Genomic DNA, 21,149 nt, shown 5'->3' with positions numbered 1-21,149 from the left:
TTGGCAAGCTTCCGATTCAGTGTTAGTGTAATGTGTTCTGCCATCTGCACACAGGGTGTTCTTTAGACCCTGGGCAAACCTTTCAACAAGCCATTTGTAGCTGGGTGATACATTGCAGATGTAATAGATTTTATTCCACTCATTTTCAGCAATGACTGAAAACTATTCTGCAACAAGCTGTGGTCCATTGTCACTGGCCAAGAGTTCTGGAACACCATTCCTTGAGAAGATGCTTCTCAACACATCAGTGTGTGAGGCTGTGGTGGAGGCTATTGGCAACACTACTGGTACTTTGTAGTTGCATCAACAGCTACGAAGATAATTGTGCCCATGAATGGTCTGACAAAATCCACATGATTCCTCTGCCAGGGCAATGCAGGTCATTCCCAGGGATAGAGAGCTGCTGCTCTTGTCATCTCTGGACACGTTGGCATCCCGAACAGTACATGGAAAACTGTTTGATCTGCCAATCTAACCCAGGCCACCAGACAAAACTTCTTGCCAATGCTTTCATTTTGACCATGCTTAGATGACTGGTGTATAGCTCCTCCAACAATTTAGCTCTCAGTTTGGATGGTCAACAACTCTTGATCTTCACATAATACAACCTTTGACAAGGGCAAGTTCATCCCAGTGCTGATAAAAATTGTGGAACTGGGAGTTCTGCTGCGCATGCCAGCCATTTTTTGTGGCTGAGACTGTGTGGGTTCTTTTCTGGTTTCCCTTTGGATCATCTCTGCCATAATAGGGAGACTTTCCATTTGTGTTAGGGAGAGTAACTTAAGAGATGTAAATTTCTGTAAATTTTAAAGGCATTTCATTTTCTAAGGGTAAACAAGACAATCCATCAGCATTTCCATGATCAGTTGTCCTCTTGTAACTGTGTCCTCTGGGAAACAGAGCCCATCTCTGCATTCGTACTGCTACTGTTAGTGGAACACTTTTTGTGGATTATTAATGGACATTAGTGGTTGATAATCAGTAACGAAGGTAAACTCTCAGCCATACAAGTATTGATTGAAATGCTTACACCCCAATCCAGACTCAAGGCCTGTCTGTTAATCTGTGTGCAATTTTTCTCTGTAGTGGCAAGGGAACATGATGCAAAGGCTACGGGGCTTCCATCAATCATAACATGTGGTATGACTGCACCTATATGACAGGCGAGGTGTCACAGGCAAGCTTCACTGATGATTCAGATCATGATGTGTGAGTACAGTGTCTGAAGTTACCATTCACTTTATCTTTTGGAAAGCCACCTCATACTGCTTTGTCCATTGCCATTTCTTCCCAACCTGTAGTAATGAGTTCAAGGGGTGGAGTAGAGTAGTCAAGTTTGACAGGAACCTGCTATAGTAATTGACAAATCATAAAAAGGACTGCAACAATGATATATCTTGTGGCCTCAGGGCATCCACCACTGCTTGAAATTTCACAGCGCACTTGTGTAATCTTTGTGTATCAACAGTGTGACCATAATAACTGATGCTTGGTTTAAATAATTCACACGTGTACTCACACATTGTACTCTGAGCCATCATCTTCCAATCTTTTTAACACTGTCTTGAGATTTGGAGATGTTCCTTGTCATCCTTATTGGTAACAATGATGTCATCCAGGTAACTCTGAGTGCCTGGGCAGCATTGTAACACGTGGTTCATGGCTTTCTGCCAAAGTGCAGATGCACATACTACTCCAAAAATAAGCTATTATAGCGACAAAGCCCTTTCAGAGTGTTTATGGCGAGAAGCACTTTGGACTCTTCTTCCATCTCCATCTGTAGGTATGCCTCAGCTAAATGCACTTTGCTGAAGTGACCCCAGCAGTTTTGTAAGTGAAATGTTATTTCATCTGGAAGGACTATTTAGGGTCCTGAATGGAGGTGAGGGAGGTTGTGAATGGGAAATACTACTTAAATATTACTGAAATATTAAAAGCACAACACTAAGAGTCACAATTATCCACATTCTATCAGAGACAGTGCAGGAGTGCTGACAAATCAAATACTGTATCATACATTGGCTCCTATACTCCCATAGTGATATGTTGCACAATTTTGACCCAACTATGAAAGAATGGAGATGTGTACATTTCCAAGTCATGGTGCTGCATGACCTGGAGGGAATACTTACAGGTGTTCCTCTGCAACTTCAGACAATCAAATTTCAACTCTTGAAGGGTAGCATATTTCCTGCTGTGTTTCAGCTCTTGACAAGGATATATATTTTACCTCATGATGCTATTGTGCATTAAAACTATCATAGTCTTCCTTGCCATAGTGAATGCTATTTCCATTTTTCTCAGAGCATCATGCTTGCACCGTAGATAAAATAACAGGTCCTGCTAATGGCCAAGAACCAGGTCCCCGTTAATGGGAAGGTATCCTCTTTTGCATTCCCACCCATGCCAGATTATCCGGCCCCTCTTTATGACCAAATACAGCATTTCTGCTGCTGCCAGGGGAAGCTGGTCCAAGCCTAGACAGAAAATGCTGTCATTCATTATGAAATAGAACGATTTCATTTCTCTGTCTCCTTAAACACACATTCTAATATGTTGTAGCATCTATTAAGTTCGCCCATATTTAAACCATACAACAATCCTAAGACATTGAACAGTTCCTGAATAACAATATTTTAGGTCTAACTTACAGTAAATATTGGGTGCTATCGGTTCACTTTCATTTATGCTAATCGGGTTCTTTGCCACACAGGTGTAATTACTCAGGTCGTCTTTTACAACAGGGGAAATGAACAGCATCTTGTTGTCGGCGGAAAAGATGTGACGATTACTTGCTGGGAGTGGCTTTCCATCTTTCAGCCATTGATAAATGACCTTTGTCCCTTTGCTGACAGTGCATGTGAGTGTTGCATTGTCTACATACTCCACTGCACCCCAGGCCGGATCGCTGTGCACCACTGGTTTAGACACCGGAACTACAAAACAAAAAGACACCGCATCAGGTATCAGATTTGATGACAGTACCACAGAAAGCTATTGGTTATTCATATATTTCATACATACTCAGAACAAATTAAGGCATAGATAAAGTGAATATGTGTTTCCTCAGCAGATCTGTGAGACAGAAAAGTTTCAAAATAGCAGCCCATACTTGGGATAAAAAGTACAGTCAGTGAAATTACTGAGTGGTTTAATTTATTCTATTTCAAATCATTCCAAAGTGAAAATATTCAAGGTACCAGTCAAAGCTGGGACACAGTGCATTGTTTTCATGTCATGGTTTTTCCCAGTTTGCATTATCCCTTTTCTAGTGCTCATTATATACTCTACAACTCAGTTGCCAAAGATTCAACATGTACACTAGTTAGGCAGTGCATTGATTGCTGAAAAGCTCTATGGGAGGTACATAAAAATTAGATGCTTGTATTTATTATTCCTGACACATGAACAATATTAACCATGGGTTTGGAAAAGGAAACTCTCACAAGTATAAACTTCTATCATCTTATTAGTGGTTTGCCAGTTTTCAACAGAATAAAAGAATACCACCATGAAAAAATGAAGCTGTTTCATAAAATGAAACACATTTAGAAATACTTTTACATCGCCCAACATAAATGTGTAATATATTGGATACAAAGATAAAGGAGTAAATTGAGAAAAATATCCCAGCCTTGCTTTTTATAGCCATGTCTGCCATCTCTGGTTTCATTTTTAAGCTGAGTTTCATCTCATTCTTTTCCAAGTAGTTAAATACATTAACCATGTTTTTTTTCCCTCCGAACATAACCCCAGTCACAAAAAATTTGCAACTCTAATTTCATCAATATGGATTCTTGAAACATCAAAGTTCATCACTGTCAGCTCACAGTTTGAAATATGCCTCCTTAACATTAGCTTCGATTAAACTGGGGTACAAAGATAAAAACATACTCCAAGTGTGAGATTACCCAGCTCAAGTACAACTAACCAGCACATTGTCAGAATCGAGAGTTAGAGCACAGGAACAGCTCTTTCAGCCCACCGTGTCTGTGCCAGCCATGATGCCATGATAGCTGGCAAGGACCAGTTGGGCTGTAGGGCTATTTCAGTGCTGCATAGTTCTGTGACTATGACAGAGATCCCAGTAATGATCCTCAAGAAACATCACTGGTCGCAGATCTCCAATCAGCAAATCACACGGATTTCCAGCATCTGCGGATTTTCTCTCATTTCTACCGTTACCCTATGTCTTCTATTACCGAGCTGATTATGGATCCAATTTACCAACTCACTGTGGATCCTGAGTAAAATACCGCCTGCACCATCTCAATAGACTCATTTACAGGGGTGAATTATCCACTGGGCATAAAGTTTCAATTGACGTTGTTTGATTTGGTATGCATATTTAAATAATAATACAATTTAAATGAAACATTGAATTTTTTTTGTCTCCCCAAATTAAGTCTTACAAAATGACTGCTGATTAATTGCAGCATTAGTTTTAAAAACAGCAGGCAGTGGGGCACATAAGGCTTGCCTAATAAGCCTGAAAGGTGAAACATGAGTGAGAAATTAGCATTTTCTATGGAGCTGCGCTGGTACGGATTGATCATTAGCATGCCACGTGTTCATAGTGGAATAATCCTGCTGAGGCTTCTCTGATTTGTTCTCTGTAACTGAGGACATAATGCTTGTCATTAACAACAAATTAACAGGAAACTTTAATGACGCTTGAAGAAAGTAAAGTAGATTGAACAAAAAGACTTCTAAACATTCTAAATGCACCTGCATATTTTGTGAACAATGTTTGTTGGAATTCCCTCCCATAACAAATTACTGATATAAAATGTGCACTGCAAAAACATCTATCCACACCAATTTGAATTTGAATATTACTCTGAAGAAAGTTACCTTGGAACCAAATCTCATCAGTGAAGTCAGGTTTATTAATAGAAAATTAATTCAAAAGCTAGAGCTCCTTCTGAAGTAGAATGGATTCCAGGACAAAAGAATACTATTAACCCCTGACCTAGCAGGTAGCATTTCATGGACAATAATATTAAATTATTGCTGAATAGATTAAATATGTTCACATATACTAGACGACAGCAGAAAGAAAGGATACACACCATTGACATGAACGGTCAGTTGTCGACTAGCTGATGCCATCTTCTCTCCAGAGACAGTCACTTTTATGGTATATTCACCATCATCACACAATTCTACTGGGTTAATTAACAGTGTCGCATCGGGAGGAGACAAGAAAAACCTGTGGCCATGCTCCATGTCAGGGGTCAAGGTGTTGTTTGTAGCTGTCACCAGAAGCATGGAACCCGAAGACTGGCTTTGGAAAGTCCAGGTTATCTGAATCTTCTGATCCTTAGTTCCAGTGGTGTAGTTCACAGGGAGTTGGAGAGATTGCCCAACAATCCCCTGGACCAATTCAGTTGGCACGGTAATCGTAACAGCTCCGCAAGTGCCTAAAGAGAAGATCAAAAGACAGAGCATTTATATAAATCTTCAACAGACTAGTCAAAATCTCTACTTTCTTAGATACTTGCGAAGATTCAGCATGACATCTAAAACTCTTGACAAACTTTTATAGGCGTGCAGTGGAGAATATATTGACTGGCTGCATCACATGATAAAATAAAAATGAATTTCAGCTGAGATTTTAATGAAGACTCTTAATATACTGTTGATATAGTTAATATTGTGCTGAAATGCAGCTTGTTACTCAGACGGATGACAATATTGATTATTTTCTTTTAATTTAAATACTGCCATTGATCAATTTTAAAATGCAACAGGCAAATAAATGAGTAAGACCATTACTTTATCTGTTGGGGACTAATGGAAAGATATAATAGCATTTTAGTATAGAAACCAAGCTCTGTTTCTAATGGAGAATCTGTCATTCTATTGCTTTCACCGCATCTTCACCTCACTCCAAGATCACTGGTCACCTACACTACCCAAGCTTATTGACAAGCAACAGAGCAATGTATTAAAGGCCAGTCTCAAAGCTCACTCATGTGACCAGTTAATGTGTGTAATCTTATACAAGGAATGCCAGCAGGCTAGTATGCATTGAAACCTGATCTCAACCATTCTCCACAGGTTAACGTTAGTCAAGCAGAAGATGCTTTCGAGTATTCAGGGAAAGGACAACTGGCTTTCTTATCTAAGAACATTTTTGTATCTTCAGTTTTCCCTTGTGAAGCAATCCCTCCATACCAAGGATCAACATAGTTCACTCTCAATGCCTCTACAACTCATATTCTCAGTATTATTATTTGTTTATTTATTTATTTGCAGTGTGTCTTTTGCATATTAGTTCTTTATCAGGCTTTTTGTGTAGTTTTTCATTGATCCTATTGTATTTCATTGTTCTACTGTAAATGTCTTTAAGAAAATAAATCCAAAGGTTATGTACGGTGACATATGTATGTACTTTGATAATAAACTTACTTTAACTTTTCTGAACTGCCTCCTGTAATATTGCCTTTAAATAATAGTCTAAAACTGTTCACAATGCTCTAGGTGCAATCTCATTTGTGCCTTATACATGTGCATTACAACTTCCTTACTTACATACACTACTTCCTTGAAATAGGCTTCCTGATTACATGAAGCAATCTGTATGCTAGTTTTCTGTGTTTCATGTGCAAGCATGCCAAAAATCATTTTGGGCTTCAACTTTTTGCAATCGTTCACATTTTCTAACATCATACTCCATTTGCCAAGTTTTGCTCATTCACCTATCCTACAATGGTTCTCTGTAAGCTGTATCCTTTGTAGAGCTTGTCTTCCCATCCCCAACTTTTACATGATGTGCAAGGTTGGCAACAGTACATCCACTCCCTTTCCCTTGAGTAACTAATATATATACTAACCAGCAATCCTAGCAGTGATAATTGCAGCACCTCACAGGTTATAAGCTGCTAATCTGAAAACAATCCCCTATTGTCAACTCTCTACTATCTGCTAGTCAAGCAATATTTTTCTATGTTAATATATCACCTTGAAAACCATGAGCTCCTTTCTTTATGTGCCACCTTGTCAAACACCTGTTAAAATCCAGACATGTTACCTTCTATCTACTCTGTCATTTCTTTAAAGAACTCAAATAAAATGATTGGATGTTATTTCTTCTTCAGAAATCCATGCTGACTCTGATCAAATTATAAATTTGGAAATAATCAAAATTATCTTAATATTTCCGTAACAGTTGGCATTAAGTGAATTGTCCATGAGATTTCCATTTTTATTGCCTCCATCCTTTATGAATAAAGGTATTGCATTATAGTTTCCCCAGTCTCTCCATACTTCCTCAGAAACAAAGGATTTTTTTCAAGCTAACAATTGATCTATTTAAGTTTCTAGGATGCCACAAATCCAAGCCATTAACCCCATTACTTAGCTTAATACCAAATATCTAGTGATGGAAGTGACATTTAATTTCTCCCCCTTTTTAGCATTAGTGTTATTTTCATATATTCTACCATGAAAACAAATGCAAATCATCTGCCTAACTTTTCTACCATCTCCTTTCTCTTCATAAGTATTTGTCAACCTCATTGTCCAAGGGCACTTTGACCTTTGTCTTTTTTCATATTCTTAAGGATATTTTTTTGTTACCTGTTCTTACATTTAGTTTGCCCGTTGTTTATTTAACATAGTTGAAATACTCCTTGGATCTTCATGTCTTTCTGAAGTGTGATGCCCAGAATTGCTTACAATACTCAAAGTTGTGACCTACATCTAACCCATGTTTTGAGCAAATTAAACATAACCTGTTTTTTATATTTGTAACTCTTTATAAATCCCAAGATCACTGATGCCTTAGTAACCACACCCTCAATATACCGTTTAGTATACCAATATCCTATTTAGTCTAAATATAGACTTAGTTCTTTGTATCAAAATATACAATTTCACATTTATTTTTATTAAATGTCCTTTGTTTGCACATTAAGTTAGCCTTTACTGTGACCTACTGTATTATTATCATACTTAATGCTAACATTGCAAGCTTTGTGCCATCTAAAATATGGACACTTACCGCAGGATCAAAGAGGTCAACTGGGAAATTAAAGATTGGCATTCAAATGAAAAACTTAACAGATAGGGAAACAGTAAGCACAGGCAGAAGTGTGGGGGAATGAGAGGGAAATGATAACCAGATTGTGTCTGGAAAGGGACAAAGCAAATCGCTTAATAGGACACCAACAAGAAGTGTGAGAGTAAGAAATAATGTTAAAATTAAAGGCTCTCTACGTGAATGCATGCAGCATTCACAACAAGTTTCTAATAGACAGGGGTCTTTATATTTCAGAAAGAGAGGCAGCAAGGTTAAGAAGGGATAATTATCATCAACACAACAGATTCTGCAGATGCTGGAAATCTAGAGTGACAAACACAAAATGCTGGAGGAACTCAGCAGGTCAGATTGGATCACATTTCTGCTCAGAATAAAATTGGCTCAGGATCTCAAGATATTGAAACTGCATATGCTGGGATAAGATAAATGTCTGTAACAGTATATTCCAGTGAGAAAGAAAGGCTCAAAGACAAGGAATTGCCATCCATGGTGAACCAAAGAAGTTAAAGATGGTAGTAAATTGGAAGCAAAGGCATATGTACAACATTACAAAGGTTACTAGCAGCCCAGAGGATTGGAAAGCATCTTGAAACCAGCAATAAATAGCTAAACAATTATAAATGAGTATGAGAATAAAATCAGTAAATGACAAAATACAGACAGTAAGGATTTCTACAGGGCTAAGAAAAGCAAGACAGTAATTCAAGTAATTATTGCATCCCCAGAGAATAAACTGGGGAGTTAATGATGGGAAAGAGACCATGGCGATATGTTAAATAATTATTTTAGATCTGTCTTCAGAGCTAAAAACATTCCATTAGTGACAGATAATCGAGAGGGAGTAACTTCAACTAACCTCTATCACTAGAGAAAAAAAATGAAACGAACTAATGAGTCTAATTGCCACCAGATCCTCCAGACCTGGCAGACTAAAACCTAGAATCTCGATGGAAGTGATTGCAGAAATGGTAGATGCATTGGTTGTAATCTATTAAAATTTTCTGGTTGATTGTAAAATCACAAATGTAATGCCACTGTTCAAAGTGACTGAACATTCAAAGATTAGAAGTCTATATCATTGCAAGAATGACAGACAGTTAACAATGTATGTGAAAACATAGGAGCAGAATTAGGCCATCGGGCCATCAAGTCCGCTCCGCCATTCCATTATGGCTGACCCATTATCACACTTAACCCTATTCTTCTGCCTTTTCTCGATAACCTTTGACACACTGATTAATCAAGAAACTATCAAACTCTACTATAAATATACTCAATGACTTGGCTTCCACAACTGTCTATGGCAATGAATTCCACAGATTCTCTACTCTCTGGCTACAGAAATTCCTCCTCATCTCTGCTCTAAATGGCCATCCCTCTATTCTGAGGTTGTGCCCTCTGATCATAGACTTGCCTGTTCTGTTTTGTAATTTCAAAACATTAAACTAATTCAATTAAAGACATGGGAGTCCAGGAATGCAGGTTTAACTTCAGCTTTACTTTTCAGTGAGGCGCACAAGTATCACACTCCAGCGTGATGACAAATGCAATTAACATATTTTACATATAATTACACATAATGAATTATTTAAACAAACAAAAATGCTTAATCAAACATTTTATATATATACACAATTACTCAGATATTAATGAAATACCAAATACACAACACTCCTCCCTGCTTAGCTATAAATTCCAACTCAATACAGAATACATCTTAACTATATACACAGTATACTACATAATCAACTACTATGTACAAACATCCACAGCACAGTAAATTTTAAATTGTCCCACTTAGGCCTAAAGATCTAATCGCCATGGAAAATTTCTTACTTGTGGGATAGCGTTTTTTCTGATCACTCTGCTAGGCAAGTGAAACGTGTGTCTGTGAAAACAATCTCAGGGTCTGGAGCCTCCTCCGTGGTGGTTGTACGAGCTGACTCTAAGACTGCAGGAAGTGGTTCTAACAGCTCTGGACACCTTACTCCTCCTTTTCTCTCACTGCATCTACTTTGATCCCTTTCTTTTTCTTTCTCATGTTCCTTCTCTCTTTCATACCTTTCTCTTCCTCATTCAGATTCTTCCTCTCCATCTCTTCCCCTCTTTTTTTCCTTCTAGTTTCTGCATCTTGATCTGGGAAGGTGCATAGTTCACTGGGGTATTCTCTTATTAATCGTCCTATTGCTCCCTTTACAATCTGATCTCTTTTCTTGGTTTGCACATCCAGCATCACCTGACAAATCCACTGTTTTCATATCTCCGTTGACTCCTTTTTTTTGGCCTTCCATTCATTCAGCTGGGCTTTGGTCTTTGCATCTACTTTTACAAGCAGCTTTTTGTCTCCCACTTGAAGTTCATGCAATAACCTTAATGCACACAGAGTAGATTCTGGTTCTTTATACTCACAAAAGCTGAATGCTTGCAACTCTCCTGAAGCTCCTTCAACTCTCTTCCAGCTTCAGACCAAATTGCATTTCTCAAGCAGCTGCCTGATTAACATATCAGAAGCTTTCTCAGATATGTTGCCTACAAAACTGTTGCAGTCGGACCACTGCTTTCATCACTATCATACTTCCACTGAGCAGCATGGTCCTTCCTTGTTCCAATATGCTTTCAAACCAGAAGCACTGAGGTTGAACCCATACCTGTTTGTCCTCTATTGGGCAACGGTTCATGGTATTCAACATGGAGACAGTTGTGGTATCATCCATTACATTTCTTAATTCACCTTCAGTTGGCTTCATTGCGGGGGATGCGGCATGTAAACTATGGAATGATCTCCAATCAAGTTGTAGTTGTCTTAGCCAATCACAACCCCACTGCGTTGGTCCTTCCGATTTTACCACATAAAGCACAATATGGCTTGTTGGTTGTTGTATTTCACTGGTACTGATGTCATTCCCACAGGAGTTACCTTTTCTCCGTATAAGTTCTTAACTGGATATCTGCAGGCTTCAGTTTGGTATCTTTGAAATGCTGTTAAACTTACTTTGTGGGATGACTGAAAGAGCTGAGTTTATCATTCAGTTCTGGTGTAAGCTATATTACTTGTCTCTTGTTAGTTTTCACATTGTAAATCTCAAAGGCTATGCCGTGCTGGCACTCACATCATTCTCAGACTTTTCATCAGCTGCATGCAAATTGATGCTCTTTTTGAAACTGCAACTTGACTTTTAGCAGCTTCTCTTCCCTGTGCAGACCATTCATTTTTGTCTGCCTGACATGCTCATTGTATGTGTCCTACTTTGTTGAATTCTCTGCAAGTTTTGCCTTTAATTCTGCATGTGTTTGATGTATATGAACCCCATGCCACAATGGTAGCACAACTTGTTCAGCTAGGCTGGTTTCTGTTTAGTGATGCATTTTTGTTCACGCTCATTTTCATTCCTGACTGCAACTCAATTCCGTCTCTGTCTGCGGTTTCCATTGAAATAGCAATTTCCACTGCTCATTTGAATGTAAGTTGTGCTTCAGTTAGGAGTCATTTTTGAATGCTTTAAAATTCCGCAAACTAAACTATCTCTCTTCTGCATCATTAAGACCATTACCAAACTGACAATGCTCAGACAATCTTGTCAATTCAGCCACGTATGCTGAAACCTAAAGAGTCCTGAAATCAACAATGGTTTTGGTTCTAAGTGTTCCTCCATGACTCTTACAATTGTAGTAAAGTGTACTTGTGAAGGTTCAGTTGGAGCTGTCAAACTTCAAAGCAATCTGTATGCCTCGAAACACAATGAACTCAGCAAAACTGGCACTCGCTTCTCCTTGATTATTTCATTTACTTCAAAATACTGTTCCAATAGCTCAGCATACATGAGCCAATAATATGTTCTGTAATCAAGCTTGTCAATCTTTCCAAAGATGTTTTTTAAATGATTTTTATCACCTGGTACGCACTCCTTGTGATCCCTAAATTCTTCTGCTTACGGCCTTTTTTTAAAACTCGATTGTGCCCTTCCTTCCAAAGAACACATGGTAACTGCTTTTGTTTTGAGTTTGTCCAATTCTGCACCTGCTGGACTGTTTCTTTTACACTAGACTATTCCTCACAGCATTTTGCTGCCCCTTAGCAGGTTGGCAGCCATGTTAGGCTCATTTTTAAAATAGCTCATCGCCAAGGTTATGTTTTATAACTTCAATACGTCAAACGAATTTTTTAAAAGTCTCAGGAGTCTGGGAATGCAGGTGTAACTTCAACTTCAAGTTTTAACATGGCACACACGTATCACATGGTGGCGTGATGCCATATGCAATTAATGTACTTTAACATATAACTCATAAAAAATTATTTAAACAAGAATGCTTAATCATACAGTATATATATATATATATATACAAGATTACTCAAATATTATTGAATGATTAAATACACAACATTGCCCACTCTGGGAAAATCCTCTCCACATCCACTCTATATAGGCCTGTCAATATTTGATAGGTTTCAATGAGATCATTCCCCCCCTCCCTTTCTTCTAAACTTTAGTCAGTACGGGCCTAGAGCCATCAGGGCCTAGAGCAGCTCGTACTCCTTCATTCCCAGAGTCAGTCTTACAAACTTCCCTTGGACCCGCACATCTTTTCTTAGATAAGGGGCCTAAAACAGCTAATAACATTCTAATTGTGGTCTAACCAATGCTTTGTAAAGCCTCAGCATTACATCCTTGCTCTATATTCTAGTCCTCTTGAAATGAATGCTAACATTGCACTTGCTTTTTTGACCACCGATTCAACCTGCAAGTTAAGCTTTAGGGAATGCTGCACGGGGATTCCGAAGTCCCTGTTTTTGACCGTTCCTGTGCACCTCTGATTTTTGAACTTTCTCCCCATTTAGAAAATACACACTTATTTCTCCTACCAAAGCGTATGACCGTACACTTCCCTACACTATAGATATGGATTTAATTTTCATGTGGATCTTCCTCCTGTAATTGTGCAGAAGATCCACAATGTAATTTTAACTATTTCCCAGGTACGTTGTGAAATCTCTATCTTTCTGACAGTTCACTCCTTACAGGTCAACCTGGGCAGTTGAGTTCAGTTTGTCCCTCAGCCCCTGCCAATTCTACTCTTTACCAAACCTTGGCACAACTGAATCAGGGCATAGCACAAATACATTAAAAAAAAACATTTTGTTTCCCTTCTGTATAAGGAAATAATTATTACAACACGAAGTTCCTTGCACCAGAACTTGGAAACTTCCACCGAGAAAATTCAATGCTTACAACCGCCACTTACTGGAAAGAATGTTTATGGCCAATAGATGGATTGTGCCAATACATCTTGTAAAGAAAGTAAGAACTTTCACCCATACAGTGTTTTGACATAACTTCCTAAAACAATTAAGAAAGACACGTTGTCACACAAAAAAATGCAGTGAGCTAAAGTGCAACATCATGTGAAAGGTATCTTCAAAGAATGGGTGTTCAACTGACCATTGGAAATGAGGAAATTTGCTGTGAAATAGTTAAGAGTTAGAGCTGGATGATCATCAAGTTTTAAACTTTCAATATATTTGGTGGATAAAGAATAGTTATTTTGAGTCAAGATCATTCTTGTTAGGCACGTTTTCATTATAAAGAGGAAGTTCTGTGCAGTTTTGTTTCTTTTTTTAATGTAAGTTCCCTCCAATAAAACAACTAAATTCAAGCACAATATACAGCAAACATCAACGTGCTGAAATGTGACAGGTGCTGTAATTAAAATATAATGGCTTTGACTTTGAAAATATAGCTTCATTAAAAATATATAATGCTTATTTAGGAATGTTTCCTATGTAAATAAAGATGAAAAGTACATGGGCTTGACATTTTAATTTTAAACCACAAATGATTTTTGAGGTTTTAAGAAGGTAAGATTACCATAAGTTGACACAATTTTTTAATCTCCCACTTTTAAATCATGCTAAGAAAATCACAATTCAGACAGGTGTTGATTGATAAGTTGCTAGTGCTATTGTGAGCAGCAGGCAGTAATGAGCCACCTGCCCAAGCTGTTATTACAATGTTTTTCTGGTGTTGACATCTTGAACCGTAATTGGGTTCATTGCAGTTTTCTAAAGGACATATAGTTCTTGTCTGTAGTTTCATCAAAAATCTATAGTGAAGCAACAACAGATCCAATCTCAATGCTGTCAAATTAGGCTGTGTCATCCCTCCAACACTTCATTCAATCTTTCTCACTGCAATGCTACAGCTCACCTCCAATAAGGTCCCCACTGCAATAGAGTTAATCAACTACACAAATAGAAAACCTGTCAAATTTCATCCCCTTTTCCCCAGAAATAAGGTCACTCCAATTTGAGTAATCTAGCTATAGTACATGGGTGATGCTTACTAATGTATATGTTCAAAGGCAGTATCAGCTCCTTCTCTGAACTGTATAGAAGAATGCATCATACACTAAACGACTGCAAAACAAGGGTTCTTTACTGACCTACCCAAGGCTTTACAAACCCTGCCATACAAACCCATTCTCCAACAATAGAAGTCCAAGATAAGGTACTGGAGAGTACGGACTATTTCTCATGTTTGAGTGGCTACCTCCCAATGAAGACAGATATCAATGGTGAAATTCAGCATTAGCAGAGCCTACAGATGTTCTAGAAAAGGTCTGTCTGGAAAACAAAGCAAAGCAACAGCGAAGCCATGGACCCTATATAGATTACAGAAGAGGAAGTGTTTGGTGCTCAGATAAATCCCCAGGGCCTGACGAGATGTTCCCTCCGGCCCTGTGGGAGGCAAGTGCAGAAATTGCAGGGCCCCTAGCAGAGATCTTAGTGATAGGTAAGGTGCCGGAGGATTGTAGATAGATAATGTTGGCCACTGTTTAAACCAGGAAATTATAGGCCGGTGAGCCCAACATCAGTAGTGGGAAAGTTACTGGAAAGTATTCTAAGGGACCGGATATATAGGTATTTAGGTAAATGGGGTATGATTAGGGATCGCCTAAGAGGAGATTTGATGGAAATCTGCAAAATCATGAGAGGGAGTTTTTTCCCCACTGAGGGTTGGGTGGGACTGCAACTAGAGGTCATGGGTTAAGGGTGAAAGGTGAAAAGTTTACGGGGAATATTAGGGGAAACATATTCACTCAGAGGGTGGTGAGAGTGTTGAATGAGCTGCCAGCACAAATGGTGTATGCAAGCTCGATTTCAACATTTAAGAGAAGTTTGAATAGATGCATTGATGGCAAGGGTATGGAGGGCTATGGTCCAGGTACAGGTTGATGGGATTAGGCAGGTTAAGTGGTTCAGCATAGATTTATGGGCCGAAGCGCCTGTTTCTGTGCAGTACTTTTCTATGACACTTTGACTACAACAATTTCTGAAATGCTACATTCAGTTCATGGCCTGCAAGTCTGCCGTGACTACCATCTTCAGAGTGAAGAACTATCAACATCAGGCACCTGAAAGCATTGGAGAGATACCACCATAGCAAAATTCTGCAAATCCATTGATTGTGAACTGACCTCACCGTCCTTAACAGGAACCTAAGCCTCAGTAATGAAGCCATAGTTAAACTCCATAAGGTCAATTTGACAGGCTACATCATTTGCATTAATGGGAATCTCTTGCCCATAATCGGAGAGAAAAAAAGCATTTGAGATGACAGTAAATCCACTGGAAGGGAGCCACATAGACGGGTGACCAGATTTTGCATTCACCTACTACCTTCCGATTCATATGCAAGCTGCTCGACCAATGACATGGAAGAGCAATGAGAAAACTATTAGTCTGACCACTGGTTCTGTCCCATGCCAATTTTTCCAGCATTGAGACCCACATTAAACTCAGTCAGCTTTTTTTTAAGTCACATCATATGGATGCCAAAAGTATATTCCCAAGTCAGACATTCTTTGCGAGCTCTATCATGGCCTTTCTTGAAAGGTTGTAATGTATCCCCACTGACTGGTGGGTATCCTTGGTACACAATGGCTCACAGAGGTGAAAAGGCATTTTGGATAACACTGAGAACCTGAAAGAAAAGGAGCACTTAGAAGCCCAAAATACAAAACAGAAGGAGTACATCACTCCACTAATTAACCACCCACCTGTCATCTCACTTGTCAATAATTCCTATCCAAACTACAGTAGAATCTGCTGTTCCCACATTTGCCTCATCAGTCCACTTAGAAGCAACAGAACTGGAGTGGAGTTAAAACATGGTCAACTGTGAGGGACTGACCAAGAGGGTCACCAGAAAAGTAGGAAAATCCAGTGGTAGCATTGCCATTTATATGACTGATGGTTAGCACTGATTTACCTGATTACTTTTCTGGTTTTCTATCAAGTGCTCAGTGCCTACATGAACATTTAGCTATTGGTGGTTAGTAAAAGGTAAAGCGCATACATCAGGTTGCGGCTGCCTGCAGCCCAAAGCCAATATGCTTGCAGAGGGAAATGTTGAGTAATCCTCTATTGACATATAAATTGGACAGGTTGCAGTGTAAACAAATTGGTTAAAATTGAAGAAAGATTGCAAGAAGGACATTAAAAAGAGAGACAATAGAAGCAGAGACTGGGAATCTATTTATATTTAGCAAAATTTGAAATTTTGAACAAATTTGAATATTTGGTGCATTTAATGCCCATAACACATTTGTAAAATAACTTATTTGAAAAGTAGCTTGGTCCAAAATAACATCTTGACTTTGCAAATTTGCAGTTTATACAATAGTAAATTGTGTGTAAAAACAAATAATTTTAGCATTTATTACTTAATTCTAATATGGATAGTATGTATTTGAACATCCAGCAACTGTGGACATTCAAAAGCATATTATTTGTATGAACTGATATTGCAGCAACTGTACACAATGGAGTCAGTTTTTGCCCTGGCTGTTTGGGTGATAGCTTCACAGAGCCATCTGTTCTTCATCCTAAATCACTGAGGTGGAAATCAGATATGATTTCCAGCAGGTAGGAAATTGTGTCTGCCAGGTTACCTTCTACAAAATGAGGTTGATTAATGCTTAGCATGATGATTCTCTCAGTTGCGTGTGGGTTGAGCGTGGGGTGAGGTGGTCAAAAGGGTGGAGGGGATATGAGGAGAGGTACTCATCAATATTTAAAAATGGCAGATTGCCTTGGCACTAAATACATGTGTACTGCCTGCTGTTGCTATTGAACAGACTGCATCAGTCAAATAAAGCATCTAGTTAGAATAGGGATATGGTACCTGATTCTTTACATCTCCTCACATATCCAGCAATTTGCCTTTGCAAACCCCATGACTCCAACTGTTCTGGCTAGCTTAGACTCACAAGTAGGCTTCAAGTATGACTACGTGCACATAGCACTAACACTGAGTTACATGGGCAGCCACCAAGAGACGGAAAAATCAAAATCGAAGTGTGCATACCAATTGCACTGGTAGTCCTTTTGGGAGAAGGCAGAGGATTTGCATCTCACAGAATCATTGATCTAAAGCTTCAAGCTGTCAGATCTAAGCCACAGTGAACCAATTTCTTCATATCTAACAATCAGTTACAACCATGTTTGCAGCCTCCATCCAGTCCTTTATCAATTCAAAGCCTTCAAAAGCTTTCATCTATATTTAAGTTTTCAATCTGAAAATGTGGCATCCATTACTGAGTACTTCCTTATTTACTTTGATACTTTACCTTTGACCTTAACATCTCCCTACATCTGTTATGAGGATATTGCCAGGACTAGAAGACCTGAGTCATAGGGAGAGGTTGGGCAGGCTAGATCTTTCTTCCTTGGAATGTAGGAGAATGAGGGGTGACGTTATAGAAATGTTTATAAATTTGAGAGGCACAGATAGGATGGATGGTAACAGTCCTTTCCCCAGGGCAGGGGGAGACTAAAACCAGGGGTTTAGAATGAACATAGAAATATTTAAAAGGGACCCGGGGAGCAACATTTCCATGCAAACAGTGGTGAGCATATGCAATGAGTTGCCAGAAGCAGCTGAGACGAGCACAATAGTACCACTTCAGAAGCATTTGGATAGGTACATGGTGGGGAAAGGCTTAGAGGGGTATGGGCTGAAAACAGGAAATTGGACTAGTTGGGGGTGTGGACTGGTGGGGTCAAAGAACCTGTATGGGAGTTATATTACTCTGTGACTCTATAACACTACTGGATTTGGCTATTCTCCTTGAATGATTTGCAGGACTTATTGACTCAATGATCACAAGACTAAAAGTACAGAGATCTAATCATCCACGTTTTGGTTACCATGGGACTGGGAGCCCTGCATTTGGCACTGGTTTCATTCAGTCACAATAACAATCATGTTGTAGTCTCAGTTAAGCTCATGCTTGCAATTTTAAAACACATCTACATTTAACACTACCATTCAGCGCTTCGGACAGTCATTCTAGGTGAGCAGACACTTCACCTTTGAGCCTGTTATAGGTGAGAGCCAACATGGATAGACTTCACCAAGCACCCATGCTCTGTTCACCAGAAAAAGTGGAATCTCCCAGTGGCCACCTATTTTAATTCCACTTCCCATTCCAACATGTCAGTCTATTGTCTCCTCCACTGCTGTGATGAGGTCGCACTCAGATTGGAGGAGCAATACCTTATATTCCATCTGAGCAGCGTCCAAACTGATGGCATGAACATCAATTTCTCGGACTTCCAGTAATACCCCCATCAGCAGTCCCTGTTTCCTTCACCCGCCTTATCTCCTTACCTGCCCAATAACTCCCCCATCCCTTTATTCCATGGCCTTCTGTCCTCTCTTATCAGATACACCCTCCTCCAACCCTTCATAACTTTCACCAATTACCTTCCCGGCTCTTTACTTCAGCACTCCCGCTCCCAGATTCTCCTATCACCAACTACCTTGTGTTTCTTCCTCCGCTACCCCCACCTTCTTACTCTGATCCCCCGTCTGTTTTCTCCAGTTCTGATGAAGGGTCTGGGCCCAAAACTGTATATACATTTATACAACTGTTTATACATTTCCATATATGCTGCCTGGCCTGCTGAATTCCTCCAGCATTTTGTGTGTGCAGTGCTTGGATTTCCAGCATCTGCAGATTTTCTCTTATTTGTGATCTGACTGAATTGATTGGGGCTGACACATTGCATTTGAATAGGCTTATTCTATTTGTAATTTTCTACTTTTTAATGCATTCCCTATTGTATTAAATTTAGTCCACTCTTAATTAACGAGGTATTCAATTGAACAGTATGGTTATTCGAACTTCATAAACTTAAAAGTTAAATTAAGTAGACAGGTGCTAAAAATCAGGAGAATTGATGCCGCAAGGAATATTTCGAACTTTAATTTTAAAGTGCGTTGCTGCAGCCGTAACCTGGAATCTGATTGTCTTCTGTTCTCTCCAGTTTATGTTTCATTAAGTTGAGCACTGCTAAGAAGGTATAGTTCACCTCATAAGAACTAAGTTCCACTTCCCTGGCTTAAGCAGCAACCGCTCGCAGCAAGAGTCAATATTTTGTCCAGAAATTCAGTTTCAATGTTTAAAATCTCTTTCCTTTCGTACAGTCGCCGGCTGATGTTTGTACAGAACCGCTAATGTGACTTCACTTCTGGAAACATATGGTCCCAAGGAATTACTCTAGTCTACAACAGGTGCCAACGCCTGCTCATCTCGTCTCACTGTTCCAGAGATTTGTAGCAGAAAGCAGTGCGTGCTTTATCGCAAACCTACCTGGAACCGTTGGAGGAATTTTTAATTTGAAAGCTGCAGGTAAGAAAAGCGCTGGATCCACAGGTTTCTGAACCAACTTTACAAATGCTCTCCCGTTGATCAATTTCTCGGTCTCTAATGACTTGCTGATCCAGAATATTATAGCGGGCTTGCTGGTCGGCAGAAGTAAAACTATTCCACGGACACCTACGTGACTTCCTGCGATCGCTGTGCCCGCTAAATCCCTTCTCTATTTTGTTGCAGTTCCTGTTTATTAATCTCATGCACTTTAACTCCTCAAACCCCCAACTCTAAAAGACAATTCCCATTGTAAATTCAGTGTAAAAGTTGGTAAATACATATTTTAAATGAATACATGGATTTGTTTCGCGGAAATCTCCCTTTAAAAGAAGATCCCGGACACTTGGAATAACTAAACTCAAAACTTTGATGAGCAAACTCCAAATTAACTTTTTTAAAAAAAATCTCATTGCTTTCCTACCGATAGCCAGGATGCATATCCCGAACAGGAGAAAATGAGTTTTGCCGCCGGAGGAATCCATGAAGACATTGTGTTCCATTGGGAGTCTGGTTGACAATGTTGCTGTGTTGAGGAGTAGATTGTCGTGGCCTCGTTTGATAGTGAAATGAGGCAACTCCTGTTTTGGCTCCGGGATCCCAGAATACACTCCAGAGAGAGAGAGAGAGAGAGAGAGAGAGAACAAACAAACATAGACTGTATCTACCCATCAGTTAACATCCCCTCCCACTATTGTACCACAGCGCGGGCACATGCAGAAGGAAATCATTGGAAATAAATTATCAACCGCGTCGTGTACCCAAATATTTCGAAATGATGGGGTTCCACCTGTTTAAAACAGTCTCTATTTTAAAGCATTTTGTAGAGTACACGTAAATAGTACAGAACGTTGTTGGCGCGTGTTGACGTTTATCGCCCTTTGGACAATCTGATTTGGAATGTTATTGAACTGAATCTTTAATACATCCTCTTCGCGAAATTTCTAAGGAAGTATAAAACTGAACTGAACTAAAGCGTACAATATAAACATTCCTGATGTTAGCTTTGGCAGCTGCTTGGTCACAAAGTAAAATCAACAGAAGTTTAAAAAAAAATGAGTTTGTCCTAAACCAACAACGTGATCTATAAATACATGCACAAACTTTTGTCAAAAAAGCTTTACTTTTTGACAATAAATTACCACTAATTTAACAGAATAATTTCAATAATGAAGGATTTCAGCAATGACATTAAACTGATTTTTTTTCTCTGAAAGAAGATTGAGTTAATTTGACAGAATCATACAAGATCGTGGCTAATTTAAATAGAGGGAAACTTTTCCATTTAGTTGGTGATTCGATAACTAAAAGGTCCCAATGTAAATTTCTGGGATAGATGTGAGGGAAAGCTTTTTCTTAAAATAATTGCAGAGATTTGGAATTTTGTAGG

General features: G+C 39.0%; 1 protein-coding gene across 1 annotated transcript in view; it reads right to left on the bottom strand.

The window, feature by feature from the left end:
• The window catches only part of hepacam2 (HEPACAM family member 2), a 75,831-nt gene extending 55,325 nt beyond the window's left edge, over positions 1-20,506 (bottom strand). The window contains exons 1-3 of the mRNA XM_059972545.1: positions 20,184-20,506; positions 5,073-5,423; positions 2,652-2,936 (exon numbers count right to left, since the gene is read on the bottom strand). Of these exons, the coding sequence (XP_059828528.1) occupies positions 2,652-2,936; positions 5,073-5,423; positions 20,184-20,262 (715 nt within the window). The 5' untranslated portion in view covers positions 20,263-20,506. The remainder of the gene's footprint in view (positions 1-2,651; positions 2,937-5,072; positions 5,424-20,183) is intronic.
• Positions 20,507-21,149: the final 643 nt, after the last annotated feature.

The sequence above is a fragment of the Hypanus sabinus genome, chromosome 6 (genome assembly GCF_030144855.1).
Source record: "Hypanus sabinus isolate sHypSab1 chromosome 6, sHypSab1.hap1, whole genome shotgun sequence".
Classification (NCBI taxonomy): domain Eukaryota; kingdom Metazoa; phylum Chordata; class Chondrichthyes; order Myliobatiformes; family Dasyatidae; genus Hypanus; species Hypanus sabinus.
This window is presented reverse-complemented; position numbering and strand designations above follow the sequence as displayed.